Source organism: Dendropsophus ebraccatus, chromosome 5 (genome assembly GCF_027789765.1).
Source record: "Dendropsophus ebraccatus isolate aDenEbr1 chromosome 5, aDenEbr1.pat, whole genome shotgun sequence".
Lineage (NCBI taxonomy): Eukaryota > Metazoa > Chordata > Amphibia > Anura > Hylidae > Dendropsophus > Dendropsophus ebraccatus.
The window spans coordinates 130,836,421-130,855,475 of NC_091458.1; the positions used below are offsets into that span (position 1 = coordinate 130,836,421).

At 42.0% G+C, this 19,055-nt stretch overlaps 1 protein-coding gene across 3 annotated transcripts in view; it reads left to right on the forward strand.

Moving 5' to 3' along the window:
* The window catches only part of IL22RA1 (interleukin 22 receptor subunit alpha 1), a 25,032-nt gene extending 7,370 nt beyond the window's left edge, over positions 1-17,662 (forward strand). The window contains exons 1-7 of one of the 3 annotated variants that reach the window (XM_069971283.1): positions 862-949; positions 1,074-1,177; positions 1,901-2,094; positions 3,683-3,864; positions 6,236-6,374; positions 11,901-12,022; positions 16,833-17,662. In XM_069971283.1, the coding sequence (XP_069827384.1) occupies positions 2,001-2,094; positions 3,683-3,864; positions 6,236-6,374; positions 11,901-12,022; positions 16,833-17,579 (1,284 nt within the window). In that variant the 5' untranslated portion in view covers positions 862-949; positions 1,074-1,177; positions 1,901-2,000 and the 3' untranslated portion in view covers positions 17,580-17,662. Of the gene's footprint in view, positions 1-816; positions 950-1,073; positions 1,178-1,386; positions 1,513-1,900; positions 2,095-3,682; positions 3,865-6,235; positions 6,375-11,900; positions 12,023-16,832 lie in introns of those variants that run through there. The other 2 variants (XM_069971282.1, XM_069971284.1) reach the window with 2 other exon arrangements.
* The last annotated feature ends 1,393 nt before the right edge of the window (positions 17,663-19,055 follow it).

A 19,055-nucleotide genomic window follows, 5' to 3' on the forward strand; every position in this document is an offset into this window, starting at 1 on the left:
AGCTTTTGCTGTAGTAGGCTCTCTAAGCGAGCTCCATTCTACCAGATTGGCGCTCGCTTCTGCGAAATATCAGGCCGTGTAATACGGCCTTAAAAGTGGCCGTACACTTCCAATAACTGCTGGCTGAACAATCCTTCAGCTGACAATTATCTCTCCCATCCAGTCCCGTCCTCCCCATACACAGAAATTTGGCACATCTGAGTGTTCCTGTGTTCTCTATGAGAGGGGAAAGCCATAGCCATACAGATCTGATGCCGGCTTATCTCTCTGAGAACAAAGAGGTTGGGCGTTGATTTTCCATCAAGCTCAACCCCCTATGTCCACTGATATCATCTGTCAGAGGACTGTCCAGAGAGCCCCATACACCTTACACTGATGGCCGAACCCAACAGGAGCAACAGGTACCACCAACAAAAGAGTAACATGTATGGGGACCTTAAATTGTTGCTAAAATATTTCAGCATTTGGGGCCCCACCTTTAACTTCGCCCAGGGCCACATCTAGTCTAAAACCGGCCCTAGATAGGGGAAAAGTGAATTTTCCCTGGAATACCTCTTTAATACTTTCAGCACAGTCCCTCTCATACAGTACATGCTACATAAAAAATGCTATCCTATTGGATACACACATGTATTTCCGACATTATGGCTAATAAGTATTGCTTTCTGTCTACTGTTCCTAGTTGTATGGGTCATTCTATAATGCAAACTGATTAGAATTAAAATATGCTACATTATCTGGCTTTGATCACCATCTTGGTCATACATTCATTTTATTATTTTTGTTGTTTATATTAATCTATATCATTTATTTCAGTCCAAATTTGTCAGAGCTGTCAGAACTTCTCTAAGTACAATGTGAACTTTAATGCAACAAATTTTGAATACATATTGCACTGGAGTAAACATGATTTGGCACCAGATGCATTATTCATCGTCCAATACAAACGGTAAGTTGATATGAGTTAGTAACTTAAATATACTTCAGATATACAATGAGCTACATAAATTTTATATAAAATGTTTACAATTTTTACTTATCCAACATAAACCTGGCTTAACCTACTTACGAAGACCATACTCACTTTTGTTGCCGAAGATTTGTCCAACTTGACACATGTAAACACCATGAAAACCAGTGGCAGGTGAAGTCAGTAACAGATAATCTCATGACATTGGTATGTGCCAAGGTTCGATATAGATGAAGAAGCCAATACTCATTTCTTGAGATTTATGCGTTGGACGCAGGAAGAATGGATAAGGGTTAGGATCTAAATGAGAAGGGCCAATCTGTGGATGCTACAGTATGTAAAAAATTGCCACTATAGTCAGATGTTCCTTGTATGTATTGGTTAGCCACTACCTATAGTGGTCCAAGGATCAATAATCAATGATGCTACCACACTGGCCCTTTAAGAGGCTGTCAGTTAGCTTCTGCTAGGGGCACCAGTAAAGCTAGCAGGAGGAGAGCAGTAGAGGGCAGACTGGTGTGCTGGGACTGCAATTATTTATGGTTTTGGCATCTTTTTATATCGTATAGGGGCCTTAGGGCTCACTCATTTATCAGGAACTGGATGTTATTGCTATGTTCATATTCCCAATACCTACCCAGATGATAACCGTTTTATCATGATGCCTGCCAAATTATCAGGCAAAATGACACTGCATATTGCATTATTTTGACTAGTAATTTTGGCAGAATCTGCGATGATGGCTTGTCCAATAATCTAGAATATTTAATATCCTAACACCTACTGTATCAGATCTCATTGGTGCTGGATTAAAGTAATTTTACTGTATATCAAGATATATTTTAGTTTTCAGAAGTGGCTGTAATAGAGTCCATGTCTGTTATATACTCAAGCCAAGAGTTATTAAACATTGTTCTCATATTTATTTAGATATGGGCAACAGGAGTGGTTTCCGCTTCCCGACTGTCAAAACATAACTAGAGTCTACTGTTATCTTACGAAAGCAATAACTGGAGATGATGAAGACTTCATGGATAACCAGTACTTTGGGAGAGTCAGGGCACTTTCAGCAAACTGTACCTCTGACTGGGTCATATCAAAAAGACTGAACCCAAGAGCAGACAGTAAGTATCACCAAGGAGCAAACTCTGTCAAGTACTAATGAAACATATATATATATATATATATATATATATATATATATATATATATACAGGGTGGTCCAAAAGCAGGTGGACAGTATGTGTAATAGGATTATGAAGGGGTGATTTATTAAACATGGCGTACAGTGAAACTGGCTCAGTAGCCCCTAGCAACCAATCAGATTCCACCTTTCATTTTCCAAAGAGTCTGTGAGGAATGAATGGTGGAATCTGATTGGTTGCTAGGGGCAACTGAGCCAGTTTCATTTTACACCATGTTTGATAAATCACCCCTTCATAATCTTATAAATACATATATATATATATATATATATATATATACAGTATAATATATATTATATATATATATACTTCAGTCTGGGGTGCACTCAAAGGCCCGGTGTGGGAGTGCCAGCAACGGAGATTGGATAAAGTCTCCTCTTCAATATAACCAAGAAGTCGCAGCACATCCGAATAGTGCATAAGCTGTGTCTTTATTTCAAAGTAGCAAAATCAATAAGTGCAACGTTTCTGTCTCATCTCGAGACCTTTCTCAAGCCGGCTTGAGAAAGGTCTCGAGATGAGGCAGAAACGTTGCACTTATTGATTTTGCTACTTTGAAATAAAGACACAGCTTATGCACTATTCGGATGTGCTGCGACTTCTTGGTTATATATATATATATATATATATATATATATGTATATATTCTACGATAAAACCTTAAAGGGATATTCCCTTCTCAGCTAATATGGTTAAACTATTAAACTATTAGGGCTCGTCAAGATAAATATTTTTGCAAATACAATCATTTAGCAAACTTGCGTCCTCCTGATATTCCAGCTCTGTACAGTATATACACTATGGGGGTTTCTATCAAGACACTGGTCTAAAATAAAATCCGCCCCCATGCCCCATGCCAGATTTACTGAAAGGAGCACACCTCTGAGTAAAGGCTCTATTCCACGGAACGATTATCGTCCGTATTCGGCCGATATCGGCCGCTACGGACGATAATCGTTTCGTGGAATTGAGTGCAACGATCAGCCGACAACGTTCATGTCGGCTGATCGTTGCAGTCGCTTGTTTTTCAACATGTTGATAAACAAGCGAATGATATAGCAGCGATCTACTGCCGGCGCTCCGTTGAATAGGAGCGTCGGCAGCAGACGCTGCTATATCCTATGGGCTGCCCGGACGATCAGCGCCCCGCCGCCCCCTCCCGCACTCGCACGCGTTGAATGGCGGCGGCAGCGAGCTGGGAACGAGGAGCAAACGAGCGCTGAGAGCGCTCGTTTGCTCCTCTTAACAACCCGTGTAATAGGGGCTTAATCCTGTGAATCTGAAGCTCTGAGCTGGTGTAGATTTTTGCCATGATCTCTGGAGCAGGATGTATGGACATAATGTATGGAGGCAGCTCAAGGAAGATTGGGAAAGTTGAATCTTATCATTCCCAAAAATGTTATTACCACATGAAAAGAACCTCCAGACATATCTAATTTCCTTAAACGTGCATGTTCTGCAATGCCAAGTGTGTACAATTTACTTTATATTTTGCTTCTCTCTGCAGCATATCTAATATTACCAAAACTGAACTACACTTCACGTGTAAGTTCAATAACAATTCTTGTTCCAACTCCCTATATACCTATATTGGGTAAGGACAAACGTCCAGTAACAGTGGAAGAGCTTTACAAAAATGATACCTTTGAATACCATTTAAACTTTTTCAACCCTGAAAAACAAGACACAGTAAGTTCTATTTCTACTTCCAGGTATAATTACAACCTCTTGAAAGGCATTAACCATTTTTACTACAAAGTGGAAAGAGCATATGACAAGTCAACCAATGGACATTTTTTAGTTTTCTTGTGTTCTGGCTAGGCCCAGTTATATAGTATGACTTCCCACATAGAGTACCAACCGTTTCTCTCTGTAATAAATGACTGCTTTCTCTTACTGTCCTACATCCAACTTCTCTGTTTATTACTATATATTTCTTGTTTAATACCTCTTTTCATAATGCCCTATAATTTTATGTAGTATTTGCCACCAACTGCCACCTACTCAAACCTTAAATCGAAAGTACCACCGGTACATCACTTATTTTCGCTTATGTGTCTTCATTTTATTCCTCCTCACCTTGAAAAAGTTATAACTTAGCAGCATCTAGAGGGTTAAACTGCAGCATCTGTCTAGGTTAAAAAAAAAACAAAAAACATGTCACATCTTCATTGACATGCCCAGACTAAACTGACTGATCACTGTAATATATAAAAAAAAAAAAAGTTCTATGGAATCATTAGTATGAACAATCCTACCAGCATGCCAGACTAAACTAAAGTTTAGTCTGGCATGCTGGCCAAAGTAGCAAATGTTTACCCCAATTTGGGCAACCATGGCAAACACTTATTTTTACAACCAACTATGACCAAAAAAGTTTCATGTGCCCAATCACATTTTTTGCCATTTGTTTGTATGTAACTTGTATGTGGGTTCTATGGTGGACACGTTCCCCTGTGCATTGCATCTCTGTGTGCCAAATGTAGCTTTTTTAGCTGCTATACCCACAGAACCCACTCCTCTTTAGACTGCCCTCGACTTTCTGAGGGTCCCTCATGGCCTCTAAAAGGTCCAAATAAAGTGGCATTTGGGCGTTGTCTTTATCTTCAGCAGCCAACCAGGTCTCTGTGTCTGCCATGAAGCAACACTTTGGTAAGGAGACAGCGGCCTCCCTCCACGCTCTGTACTTCAACAGCCAACTAATACCAGAATCGAGACACTTGTCCCAGCACTAGACTTCTAGTCCCATCTGTGGAGACATGTCTTCATAGACCTTAACTATCGCCACATGCTTAGGCGAAACATCTCTACTTGCATCTCACTAGGAATCCTATACTGAAAATATTAATCTGTCTTTGTATGCATATTCTGACACCTGTATTTTCTAGATTCTTGAACCCTTTACAATCACCTGCTTTTTATTTTAAGTGGGCTGGCTATACCTTTTCCCCCGTGGACAGTAACCTGCTGGGCTGTTTGGGGGTCCCTTGGGCAATTATGACGTTTGTCCGGAGTGGAGTAGTGACCCACCCGGACTATTGGCACTGCCACCCTCAGAAAGGGGAGATAACCCAAGGAAGCTGTTATTACTGTGTAGGTGCTTGGTGAAGAACCACAGAGTCCCGTTAAAATAAATATAATCTTGTTTACTGTGAAGATACTTGATACAGGAAAATACAGTATACTTTTGTCTTAATAAGTTACTTTTAGACTTGAGAAAAGAAACAGATCTGTACTGAGAGTGAAAAGGGTGATACAGCCGTGCTAGCTGGGCTGCGAGCTGAGAGGTAGGAAAAGATCAGAAGAGTAGAGAGGAGGATGTCGAGAGAGTCCCAACCCAAGTAGTACTCTGATCTGCCGGAACTTTGGAGGTAGAATAAGTAGAATCTTTGAAAGCAGAAAGAATACTTGTGCCCGTATTTTGACTTTTTGGTCTTTGCACCACCTATTGCCCACCAGTGTCGGGTGACCCATCCTAGAGGGTGACACAAGCCTCAGACCTTATTATCTGGGATGAGCAGAGTGGTCAGAGTTCTCTGATTACCACTGCACTGCAAGATAGAGTGCATAGATTGAGGAAACATGAAAAATTGATATCACCTCATACACCAGCCGCACAACTATTTTGTAACCCACAATCTGCCCATTCCACAGCCTAATTATCCCTCCCAGCCCCTTGTTTTCTTTTCTTTCTTCTATATGCTTCCTGATAACTTGCCTTCTCTCCTCCCTAATTTGCCTCCAACATAAATAGCATGTTATCTTCTTTTATATTGAGCCTTAAAAGGTTTGTTATTACAGCAAATTAAATAAAATCTACGTAACCCACCAACCGTAGGTTGTTCATAATGACTTAGAAATTACTTTAAATACTGTATATGCTATACCCTTAAAATACTACAGTAAATATGTGTTAGAAGATATTTGAAAGCCAACTTTAATAGGTAACATTTAGTTTGCTTTGGTTTGTCATTTGTGACTACTTATGGTGATGGTGATGAGATTTTTTTTTTAAATACATTATGAATCTAGGGGTTACCTTCTTTTTATCATATTTCAGTGGCAAAAAACCCAGAAAGACGGATTATTTGAAGTGACTGGCTTGTCTCCTGACGTGGAATATGATGGAAATGTATACATTACGATTGATAATGAGAGGAGAAGCAATGCACATTTTTTTGTTGTGAGAACACTTCCAGGTAACAAGAACAAAAAAAAAAAAACCTTATTCTTATCCTAGTTCATTTGCTATGTTTTTTAGGGAACTACTGCAAGGGTGATATTTCTCTTAGTAGACAATAGGCATTTACACTCTTAATTCTGCTTACCCAATAAACACAGAATGTATTTAAAGGGGAACAGTTGGTAGCCTACTTTAGCTCCAGGGATGCTCAGAAGGAAGGTATGTTTGTTACCTTTTTTCTCTGTGCCAGTCCTGCCCTGTTAGTAGGGGTAAACTCTGCTCCAGAGCACCCTTAGGAGCACTGCCGCGTCATCCAGCCCGCCCCCTCCATTGATTATCATTAGTAGGGGTGGGCTGGATGACACGGCAATGCTCTTAAAGGTGCACTAGCGCAAAGATTTCTCCGCCTAACAGCATGGGACTGGGGCTGAGGAGGAGGGTAAGACACATATCTTATAAAGGGGACTATGAGCAGGTTAGTTCCCCTTTAAATGATCATTTTTAAATAATGTCCATAGGACCCATTAAAACATATGGATGTTACAGAGGTGGGATGTTCCCCTGCTCAGATATGTATAAATGTATGTAAGGGTGCTTTCACATAGGACAGGTGCTCTGGGAATTTTCTACTGAAAATCTGCAGTGTACCCGCACATAAATCAACACTGGAAAGTCTGCATGAAATCATATGGATTTGTTGCTGATTAGCCGCCAGGGATATATTTACAGATATAAACATTTAAAAAATAAAGGAAAATTAAATTATTTGAAAATCTGCAGCTTTGCATTTTGCTGTGGATCTGCAACACTCTAAGGGTGCCCTCACACGTATTGTATCGCTGCTTATTTCTCGCACAAAACTCGCATCAAACTCGCATGAAAGTAGCTGCGTTTTTGTGGTGTTGAACTCGCCTGTGAAAATCATGTGAAAATCAAAACTGGCATGTAAAAATCGCATCAAACACACAGTGATAATAAACATACATTGGTTTGACAGCAATCAGTATCACTGTGGATTTATGTGCGAGAAACTCGCAGCAATAAATACAAAGCGATACGCTACGTGTGAAGGCCCCCTAAACAATATTTAAAAAAGGTTGTACTGCTGGTCAATATGTGCGCTGCTTTTCTGAGCATTTTATCTGCAGAGTGTGAAAGGGATTTTATAAGGCTAGTACTGCAGCTTTTCTACATGCAACACTATAGCAGGTATGACCCTTGTAATTTTCCTAAATACTTAGAAATCAAAATTTGTTAGGCTGGGTTTACATTCACCTGGCAATCCAGTGGCGTTTCCCTCCAGCGCAGGAGAAAAGCGCCAGAGGGAAACGGATTCATGAACGGATTCCATTCATTTCAGTTAGACAGTTTAAGGGTGCCTTCACACCTACCGCGGCGGATCTCAATTCTGCGAGATCAGCTGCGGATCCTGTATCAATTCACCCCTATGATAGCACATACTCGCAGCGGGATTGACATCCCGCTGTGAATATGTGCTTTAACCCCCTGCTGTCCGCAGCCCTGCCGCTACATCCCCCATCCCCGGCCGCATCCAGAAGCCTGCATCCCCCCATCCCCGGCCGCATCCCCCCATCCCCGGCCGCATCCAGCAGCCCGCATCACCATCCCCGGCCGCATCCAGCAGCCCGCATCCCCCCATCCCCGGCCGCATCCCCCCATCCCGGCCGCATCCAGCAGCCCACATCCCCATCCCCGGCCGCATCCCCCCATCCCCGGCCGGCGGCCAGGGATGGGGGGATTTGGACGGGGATGGGGGTTGCGACGGCAGGGCTTCGGACAGCAGGGGGGGGTTAAAGCACATATTCACAGCGGGATGTCATCCCGCTGCGAGTATGTGCTATCATAGGGGTGAATGGTACCGGATACGCACAGTTCTCGATACAAATCCGCAGAAGTGAGACCCGCTGCAGATCCGGTAGGTGTGAAGGCACCCTAAAGTGACTCTGTACCCACAATCTCCCCCCCCCCCAAACCTCTTGTGCCATCAGATAACTTCTTTTAATCCAAGCTCTGTCCTGAAGTCCGTTTGGCAGGTGTTGCAGTTATTGTCCTAAAAAACAACTTTTAAACTTGCAGCCCTGTGTCAATTCGGCGTGGCCCTGTCCCTTCTCCCTGCCCTCTTCATCATTAGGAATGCCCCAGGCAGTATTTCTCCTAATCACCACTTGGCTGAACACTGCACGTGTCTTAACGATCCAGCACATGTGCAGTGTTCAGACAAGTGATGAATAGGAGAAATCTTGCCCAGGGGCATTCCTAATGATGGGGTGGGTGGGTAGGAGGGACGGAGGGGTGTCACAATCCTAGGGCACAGACACTCTAGGCCACACCAGTTTGACACAGGGCTGCAAGTTTAACCCTTAGGGGACACAGCCAGTTTTCATTTTTGCGCTTTCGTTTTTCCCTCCTCGTGTATATAAGGCCATTGCGCCTGCATTTTTCCACCTAGAGACCCAAATGAGCCCTTATTTTTTGCGCAACTAATTGTACTTTGCTATGGCAGATGTAATTTTTGCCTAAAATGTGCCGGGAAACCAGAAAAAAAATATATGTGTGGTGAAATTGAAAAAAAAATGTTTTTTTTTTTATTTGGGGGGGTTTGTTTTTACTCCGTTCGCCCTATGGTAAAACTGACTTGTTATATATGTTCCTTAAAATCGCTCCATTCCCAGGCTTATAGCGCTTTTATCCTTTGGTCTATGGGGCTGTGTCAGGTGTAATTGCGCCATGATGTGATCTTTCTATCGGTACCTTGATTGCACATATACGACTTTTTGATCGCTTTTTATTACAATTATTCTGGATTTGATGCGACCAAAAATGCGCAATTTTGCACTTTGGGATTTTTTTGCGCTTACGCCGTTTACCGTGTGAGATCAGGAATGTGATAAATTAATAGTTCGGGCGATTACGCACGTGGCGATAGCAAACATGTTTGTTTATTTATTTATTTTTATTTAGAAAATGGGGAAAGGGGGGTGATTCAGACTTTTATTAGGGGAGGGGATTTTGTGTTATTAAAAATACATTTTTCTTTTACTTTACACATATACTAGAAGCCCCCCTGGGGGACTTCTAGTATATGCACTCTGATCTCTCATAGAGATCTATGCAATATAGTTATACTGCATGAATCCATGAGATCGGTGTTCCATTGCTTTTGGCTGCTGCAGCCGAAAGCAATAGAATGCCGAGCCGGGATCAGCGCCATTACGGCGCAGACCCTGGCCCGGGATGGATGCGGGGATTGCCCCCCCGCAATCACGCCGCAGGGGGGCGATCCCCCCACTAGACCACCAGGGATGGAGATGAGCAAGTATTTAGAAGCAGCTGTCAACTTTGACAGCTGCTTCTAAGTACTTAATTAGCGGCCACTGCGATCTAATAGCCACGATTCCAGGCTACATGCGGCACCCGGGATCACGGCAGTTCGCGGCGACCCCCCTCTGAACTCCCATAGCGGCACGAGGACGTTCAGTAACGTCCTGGTGCAGCTATGGGTTAAAAGTTTTTTTTTAGGACTGCCAAACAAACCCCAGGACAGATCTTGGATTAAAAGCAGCTATCTGATGGTTCAAGCAGTTTGGGGAGCCAGATGCTTTAAAGCACCTGACTTGCTAATAGTGCTGCCAGATTGCCGGACACGCTGTACATCAGAACGCTACTTGCTGCATTCTGCTGTACGGCCTGATGAATACTGATGCATTTCTGCCATCAGTTGTGGCATCAATTGTCACAAAAGAAGGATGCCAGACAATCAGGTATATGTCAACCCAGCCTAATATACAGTAGGGTGCATAGCGGAAGAATATTTTTCAACATCTTCTGGAACCAATCTCATTGAAAAAGTCACCCTCCCCATAGTCTAATAAAGGTTGCTCACACAAAACGACAGGGTGCAACCACCTACCCAGCACACGCGTATATCTACATGGTAGACAGAAGATAAACCACAGTAAAAAAAAGTTAATTATTAAATGAAAAACACCATTTTATGGCATTTCAAGGCGAAATGCCTCACATAAAAAATGTACTTTGATACCGCCACTAAAATGGAATACATAGAGGGAAGATTTAGTAATCTATTTACGCGGATACAAATACTTTGGAAAAAGTGGTGCGAGGGACAATCATCTTTTTTGACCTGCAAATGTATTGTAGACAAGAAAAAACAGCTAAACCTCATTGTTGAGAAAACTATGACATTTCCCATAGTATAAAAAGGGTGAAAAAACAATAGAGCATCCAGCGTGGCATTGTTTTTCACCCACGGCAGATGTTTTAACAGGGAATGTATCCTCCTCAATCTGAGTTACATGAAGCATAGGTTTGTTTGTTTGTTTTTCTTCATTAACTGTTTAGGAACCAGTTTTTTCCTAGATTACTGTAGTTGTATTCTGTACTGCAGTGTATATCACCTACCAGTGTGACCCGCATAGGCAGCCTATGAAGCCCTACCCTTCTTATAGAACCCATTAGCACCCTGTGATTGTGCTACAGGGTGATAAGGTGACAGATGGAGACCCCCTAGCTCTTTCTGACCCCTTAGATGCAACCAGAGCAAATACCAGACATTTTAGGGCTCATACAAGCAAATTCAAAGGGACTTTTGGGCACCAACTTCTGTTTGGTGTTTTCCTTACAATTGTCATTGGACAATTTTTTTTTTCACCGCTAAACAGCAGCCTCTATTCAGTATATGAATAGACAATGTATTTGCAGGCATTGTACAGCATCACTCAAGGCCACAATGACATCAACCTAAGATCTATAATCTCATGCTTATTGTGTCTGACATCCATTATTTATCTAACTAGAGATGAGCGAACCGGGTTCGGGTTCGAGTCGATCCGAACCCGAACGTTCGGCATTTGATTAGCTGGGGCTGCTGAACTTGGATAAAGCTCTAAGGTTGTCTGGGAAACATGGATACAGCTAATGACTATATCCATGTTTTCCACATAGCCTTAGGGCTTTATCCAACTTCAGCAGCCACCGCTAATCAAATGCCGAAAGTTCGGGTTCGGATCAACTCGAGCATGCTCCAGGTTTGCTCATCTCTAGATCTAAACACCCAGACTCTAGGCAGCTATCCCGTCCCCGCAAGACGCAAATCTACTCATGCAGCCCTAGGCCTCAGTACCTTTTATAAACCATAAAGTCAGTTTAAAACCCCCAACAAATAATTTGGGACATGAAAAATCATGTATATAAGGGTCATTAGATCCATCATCACACAGTACAGCTGTCTTTTTTTTTTTTTTTTTTTTAAATCAACTGGAATACACCACTTCCTGCGGGACATACCGCAGCTGATAAGTACTGGAAGTCTTGAGGTTTTTAAATAGAAGTAAATTACAATTCTATATAACTTTCTGACAACAGATAATTAAAGAAATTGCCCTTTAAAGTAACTATTTTAAATTATATAAATAGTAAAAAAATGTATGTAGAGAATTCCTGTATTTGTATAATGTAATATTTTTGTCCATTTGTTTATACGTGTGTCTTGTCTTTGCAGATTATTCTTTGGTGATCCTGATTACCAGTCTGGTCGCTGTTTTTGTCATTGCTTTGAGCGCCGGGTTATTATTGTTGAGCTGTAAATATGTAAAACAAACAGTCCAGACCCCCATCTCTCTAGTGAGTATACATCAGAGATATATAACTATGGTTTTACTGTGAAGTTTTATTATCAAAGTCTGCAATTTTTGTATGGTATGTGCTTAGTACTATAGGGGTAGTGCCACAGTTTAGCAAAAAATTAAACTACCCCTGTACTTTTAGTAAAAAAATGTTTTACATATTCTCCCGCCACCTGCACTATACAATGGCTCTCTCCACCAGATGCCGGGTGTCAGTACTTTGTCAATCAGTTACTGATGAGTTATCCTGTGGACACCTTCCGTCAGCAGAACCCACACCCAGCATAGTGTAAAGTATATGGGCACTTTTATGCCTGTGTGTAGGAGTACACCGTAGTAAATTAGGCCTAGGGAAGGCTCAAAAAGTCTCAAAAGATTGCACAATTTTTGTTTGCACAATATATAGCAGATTTTTACTATTACTGCACTCTTCAAACATTTGATAAATCCCCCCCCCCCCAATAATCCCAAGAACTAGCCCACAAAGGGAGTGAGGTTTACCCTGTCAAACAGTTCAGATTTTGGGGCTGTTTTAAAAATGGGCTTATTCCCGACTCAATTAACAAAGTTATACTTGTAGGGTTTGTCAAGTTAAATACTTCTGCAAATACATTCCTTTAGCAAACTTGCTTCCTTCTTCTGATTAGCGCGGTCTTCTCCCGGCTCCTTCTCACAATCAGTACGGGTCTGAGCAATCAGCCCCAGACTGATCAAAACTTTTGATTTGTCTCTATGAAGGTGCCCTCACACACACTTTTTGTCTGGTGTTTTCCAGGCCAAAATAAAAAATAAAAACACCAGAAAAAACACCAGTGCAGTGCATGCTGTTTTTTTCATACATTTGTACTTTTCTGGTGTTTTTTTTCTAGCGTTTTTGACTTTATGTGTGAATGATCTTTTTTGTGGTTAAGGCGTATTTGTGTGCTGAACTTTTTTTTTCACCACAAAATGTGACAAAAACATAGGGGAAAAAAAAGCCTTACGCACAGTAAGGCTATGTTCACACTACTTAAAAGTACGGCCGTTGTTGCCATCGACAACAATGGCCATACTTTGTACGGGGTGGAACACTGCCTATTCTTGTATGGCATCCTAGCCTGGAGTGTATAAACATCGTATACGCTCCGGCCGGGATCCCATGCGGTGCCGCAGAGAACTGACATGTCAGAATTGCGGCCGCAGAACGACCTATCAGTTCACACAATGAAGCGAGCGGCTCCAACCACTTGCTTCATTGTGCTCTATGGGAAGTTCTGATGCGGGTGCGCACTGATGCGCTCGCATCAAAACACTGCGGCCGGAAAGATCATCCAGCCGGTACTTTGCAGAGAACGGCCGTTCCGTGACCAAGCCAGGTCACGGAACGGCCAGTCTCTTATTTAGTGGGAACATAGCCTAATGGCGTTTTTGAGACAACCAGAACACTCCCATTGAAGTCTATGGGAGAAAAAAACGCTACACCCTCAGCATGCTGCATTTTGACAAAACTGCCACAGAGCCTCAAAAACGCCAAGGAGGAGAGAAAAACACCACCCCCAAAAAACACCATTGGGGAGATTTAACAAGCATGGTGTAAAGTAAAACTGGCTCAGTCGCCCCTAGCAACCAATCAGATTCCACCTTTCATTTTCCAAAGAGTCTGTGAGGAATGAAAGGTGGACTCTGATTGGTTGCTAGGGGCAACTGAGCCTGTGTCACTTTACACCATGTTTGATAAATCTCAAAAGTTTTTTGAAGCGACAGTGACACTTTAATAAAATTACAAGATACATTCTCTCTGTCACAAATAGAAAAAAAACATTCTTTAGATTTTTTTTAAATGCTTGTGCAGGTCAATTAAACAGGCAACTAGTGAAACCGGTCTTTTTGCATTCAGGATTTTTATTTTAGTTGCTTTTTGACAGTACACTGCATCAATGTATTCCAGTGCTCATAAAGAAAAAAATTCATTGGTAGGTTTTCGCATAATGACAAGAGTCTGATTGGTGGGGCTCTGATTATTATTTATATTATTGATTATATTTTTCCCACATAGTTCATTTTTATTTTTGGAGAAAAGAGTCAAAACGAACTGTTACCTTCCGCCTGCCCTGGTGCCTGTGTTTATTAAAGCTCTTTTTACAATTATCGACCAGGAGCGTTGCTAGGAACGCTTCTTCGCCCAATTATCCGCCAGTGTAAAAGTGAGAGTGATCAGCCGAGGACCTGGAAAACATTAATAAACAATTTCTCGCTATTGGCCGCACACCTTCCTGTTTAAACAGGGGATGTGCCACTGACAGTATGTATATGTATATATCTATGCTGTCAGTTCCCAGACCAGATCACTCATGCAGTGCATACGTAACTAGTGTGCTGCTGTGTGATCCAGCATCCCTTTCTCCGGCCCTCTCATCCTGCTCTCTGGCCGCCAGCAGTATTTTCAGACCAGAGAGCAGGACGAGAGAGACGGAGAGTGGGATGCCGGATCACACAGCAGCACACTAGGTATGGATATATGCTAGCCAAAGCTAGCAGGTCATCAGGAAGCGTGGAGAGGTATGTATAACTGTAAGGGCTTCACAGACATTGCTAACGATGTCTGTGCAGCCCTTGCTGCCCAATTATCGGGCAGTGTATGGGCTCAGTAAACAAGCGCCAATCTAGGAGGTCAACGCTCGCTTATAGAAAGTCATAGGTCTGTGTAATAGGGCCCTAAATCATACAGTGTGATGACCATCTTGTTGTCTTTATGGGTTCCCATTTTCTAGAGGTTGCGTTCACGCACGTTGCAGTTTCATTGCGGTACTGGCACAGTACTGCCGTGTTTTCACTTAAATGACACAGTACCGTGACAGTACAGCAACACTTCCACAACACTTGAAACCGCAATGTGTGAACAAAGCCAGAAAAATGTTATTGTTTATTTTTATTTGTCTGTTACTTGTTCAAGCACGTGCATATTATAAGAAAAGCTTAAGGCAGGGGTGAGACTAAAGTTCTAAGGTCCCTAAAGCAAAATTTTTGATCTTCTTCTTAAAACTCTCACAAAACCTGCTCTACGTGATTGCAATTCTTTGAATAGACAGGTGTTTGTTCCTACTATTCATGAAAATCACCTTAATACATCTGGTGTTGTATGCTCTTCACTTGATTTTCATATTTTAAAAGCTTTTTATTAGGTGATTTTATTTTTATTTTTTTTTCTGGAACATAATGTCATTCAGGAGCTCCACAAAGTAATAAATCAGTGTGTTAAGGTCCATGGGACCACATCATTCAAAACCAAGAACTATGCCACTAACCACCAACTATATAGAAAGACTTGAATGACCCTGTATGCAGGCAAAATGTTGTATACTGCCTATTGCTAGTGGTCTGCCAATACAACTGACATGCTAAGCATTTTTTTGGCTATGTTCCCACACAGTATTTATCCCTCAGTATTTTGGTCAGTCAGTATTTTGCAACCAAAACCAGGAGTAGATTAAAAACACAAAAATGCTATGTTCACACACTGTTGAAATTTAGTGGATCACCATCATTTAAAGGCAAATAATTGGCGTTATTTTAAAACATCAGCCGTTGGTATGAAATAACGGATATTATTTGTGTGAACGTAGAATTTCTGTGTTTTCAATCCACTCCTGGTTTTGGTTTCAATATGAGGACCAAAATACTGAGCAAAAATACTGTGTGTAAACCCAGCCTTAGGCTAGGTACACACTATGTAAATACAACGGCCGTATTTCATAACAATGGCCGTAGTTGTGCAAACAACGGCCTTTATTTCGCAAATAACGGCTGTTGTTTGCACAACTATGGCCATCGTTATGAAATACGGCCGTTGTTTTTACATAGTTTGAACCTAGCCTTATGTTATATAAGAGACATAACAAAAACGTTTAAAAAAATTAATTTCCAGTAGTATAGTCTGATCAGCAAGAGATGTGCTTCCATTTTAAAAATGTTGTAGGTTAAATGTTGTTATCATAAAGTGGTATTGGTCAGCTCTTTTTTTTGGGGGGGGGGGGGATCAACTTCTAAAGGGGTATTGCAGCAAAACAAACATTTTAATACATTTTGGGCATGATGTATGTATGGTCCTCGACAGTGCCCGTTCCATGGATTTCCAGTTCCCCACTGCTCATCTCTTCTCCATCCGAGATGAGGAGTTGGAACAGGTCTTGCCCACTTAGCCAATCACTCACAGGCTAAGGACTCTAGTGTGGCCAGTGATTGGCTGAGCGAGCATGCCCTGCTTCACTCCTCCAATCAAGAAGCAAGGACAAGAGATGAGCAGCAAGAGCGACTGGAAGTCCATGAAACAGGTGGTGTTGGGGACCAGGGGTTGTTCCTGTGGTTGGTTGGTGGTTTTACATCATGCCCAGCAATATATAAAACATTTTACATTTTATGTTTACTTTTTTAGGCATTAGGAATGAAAAAAAAGTTACTTTCTTGCAATAACAGCACCACCCCCTGTTCTCAGGTTATGTGTGGTATTACAATTCAGCTCCATTGACTTCAATGGAACTGAACTGTAAACAGTACACACGCGGTGCTATTTCTGGAAAAAAGTGGCCATGTTCTTTGAAGTCACAGCTTTTTTTGTAATACAAGTTTATGCAAATAAAGCAAAAGGATATGTAGTAGAAAACCTTCAAGGATTCACTTAAGCATGAGTAGGATTTTCACAATTATGTAACACAAGTATTTGTGTCACACACATAACTGAGACAAGGTGAAAGGTTGTGCCCATCTACAAATACTGCTGTTTTCTCAAGTTTCTATCATTTATAATGTCATTCATCATATCCATCCTATAGGTTTTCCAGAAATCCCCAACCTTGCCTCTACTGACCCTGCCAAAGGATAAAGTGATCGATTCCTTTACCGTTGGATTTCGTCCAGCTATATTTATGCAGCATTACGAGCAAAAGCATCTCGAGAAATCAAGAAACATTTGGCAAGAGATACCTGGGAACACCCAACTGCAAACATATGCAAGTCAGTCACATGATGCTTCTACACCAGAACAGGAATATTGCCCTCAGAAAAATGCTAGCACGTCACTCTCATCAGTACAATATGGTAAGGTGTTTGATATGACACCCAGCAATGTGACATATGTCCCAACCACTACACCAAATGCCTGCAGCCAAGTATCGTATGACGTCCAAGGAGAGTTCCAGAAAAGTACTTGTCAACCTTTTGTAGACTATGATAAGGACGCGTCCAATGCTTTTCTTGATGACCCCTTCAAATCCAATCTGTTCTCTTTTTTACTTGGCGAAGAGTCAAATATTGTTCTCAACAGCCTCTCTCCAATGGGATTAATATCAAGTGTTACAGTGAGAGATTACGGGTGTTTTCCTGCACAGATGGAACAAACTGAGGAACATTCACCAGAAATACACCTTGGTTTTACGAGTGACCAGATAACGGAACACAACTTGCAACACAGTTATTTGGAAAATGGCGGTATCTCGTATATTTTACAGAGTCCTGTGGAAAACCCTATGACAGATACTTTGGAGAGAACAACTGCATACAAACAGCAATGTATTCTGTAAATGTTCCAGAGACTTCCTGACATCACGTAAAAGAAGTGATTGCCAAAGAGGAAGCAGTCCTTAAATAAATACTGTTAACATAATCTTTATGATGTTGTTGTGCTAGTACAATCATGCCGCAGATATGTAAGAGAAGTCACAAAGTATTTCAGATGTGAAACTGTTGCTATATGCAGTTAAAGGGGTTAAAACCTTAAAGGGGTTGTCCGGGGCCACATTGGTTTCTCAAAAAATCTGGAGTGCTGCTAAAATAATAAATAAACATACTCACCTTCTCCGAACCCCTCCCACTGCCGTTCTGTCGGCTCCTGATTGTTGGTGTTCACTGGTTCTTCCTACTTCTGGAGACCTGAAAATACCCAATCACTGGCTGAGGAGGGTCACTGTGTGAGCAGCCTCTGAAGAGTCAGAAACAGGAAATCGGGAGCCGTCAGAACAGCAGTGTCAGGTCATTGGAGCGGGTGAGTATGCCACAATATTTTTATTTTTTCAGCACCTTGTATCCTTTATTACAAATTTGACAACCCCTTAAAAATGTTAACAAACTCTTATCTGTTTTAACGAATGATGTAGTAGTGATCATAATAAGAATATTACTCCTAGATTTTCAATTTACTTGTGCCCTGTACTGCAAATTGATGAAGCTTTACTCCCTTAAAGGGAATCTGACAGCACCTGTGCTGGTCCCGTGCTAACAGTGTAGTGAAGGTGTATGTCCCTTAATGTATGTGGTAACTTTCTTTTAGCATTCTTTTACCTTTCTTTTTGCGGTAGTTTTTTCTTATTCTTGCCCGAAACTTGTAGTGGTGAGGTGTCTGTGCTGCACTTAGGCTTGCCTCACCACCACTTCCTTCTCCCTGTTTGCTGCCCGGCCTGGCCTCCTGCTTCTTGATGACGTTGCTGGCAAGGGCGGCGCGCCGACTTGCCAGTATTCGCCTTGGATCTGTCAGGTATTGCGTGCTACTGCGTCCCGAATCGAGCATGTACTGTAGGGCGGAGGCACGCCAATGGCCTAAAGCAAGTGACCACAGTTGCGCCGCTCATCTGTACTATGGTGCATGCACGATTCGGGACGCAGGAGCGCACAATCCCCGATAGATCCAGGGCATATCCTCATAACTGGCAAGTTGGCGCGCGGCCCTTGCCAGCAACATCATCAAGAAGCAGGACTACAAGTTACGGGCAAGAATAAGAAAAAACTACTGCACCGAATGCTAAAAGAAAGGTACCACTTTCATTAAGGGACATACACCTTCACTACACTGTCAGTACTTCGGGACCAGCCCAGGTGCTGACAGATTCCCTTTAATCCCTCATTCCTCCTTTCCATCTAGTTGGCACTTATGACCATAATATTGGTTCTTGTGCGCAGTGTGTTGGAGGAGGCTGAGGGACATTATGGTCACAGCTACTGTAGCCATCTTCCTGATAGGAGTGCTGCCAGGGCCGGACTGGCACTGAAAAGCAACCCTGGCA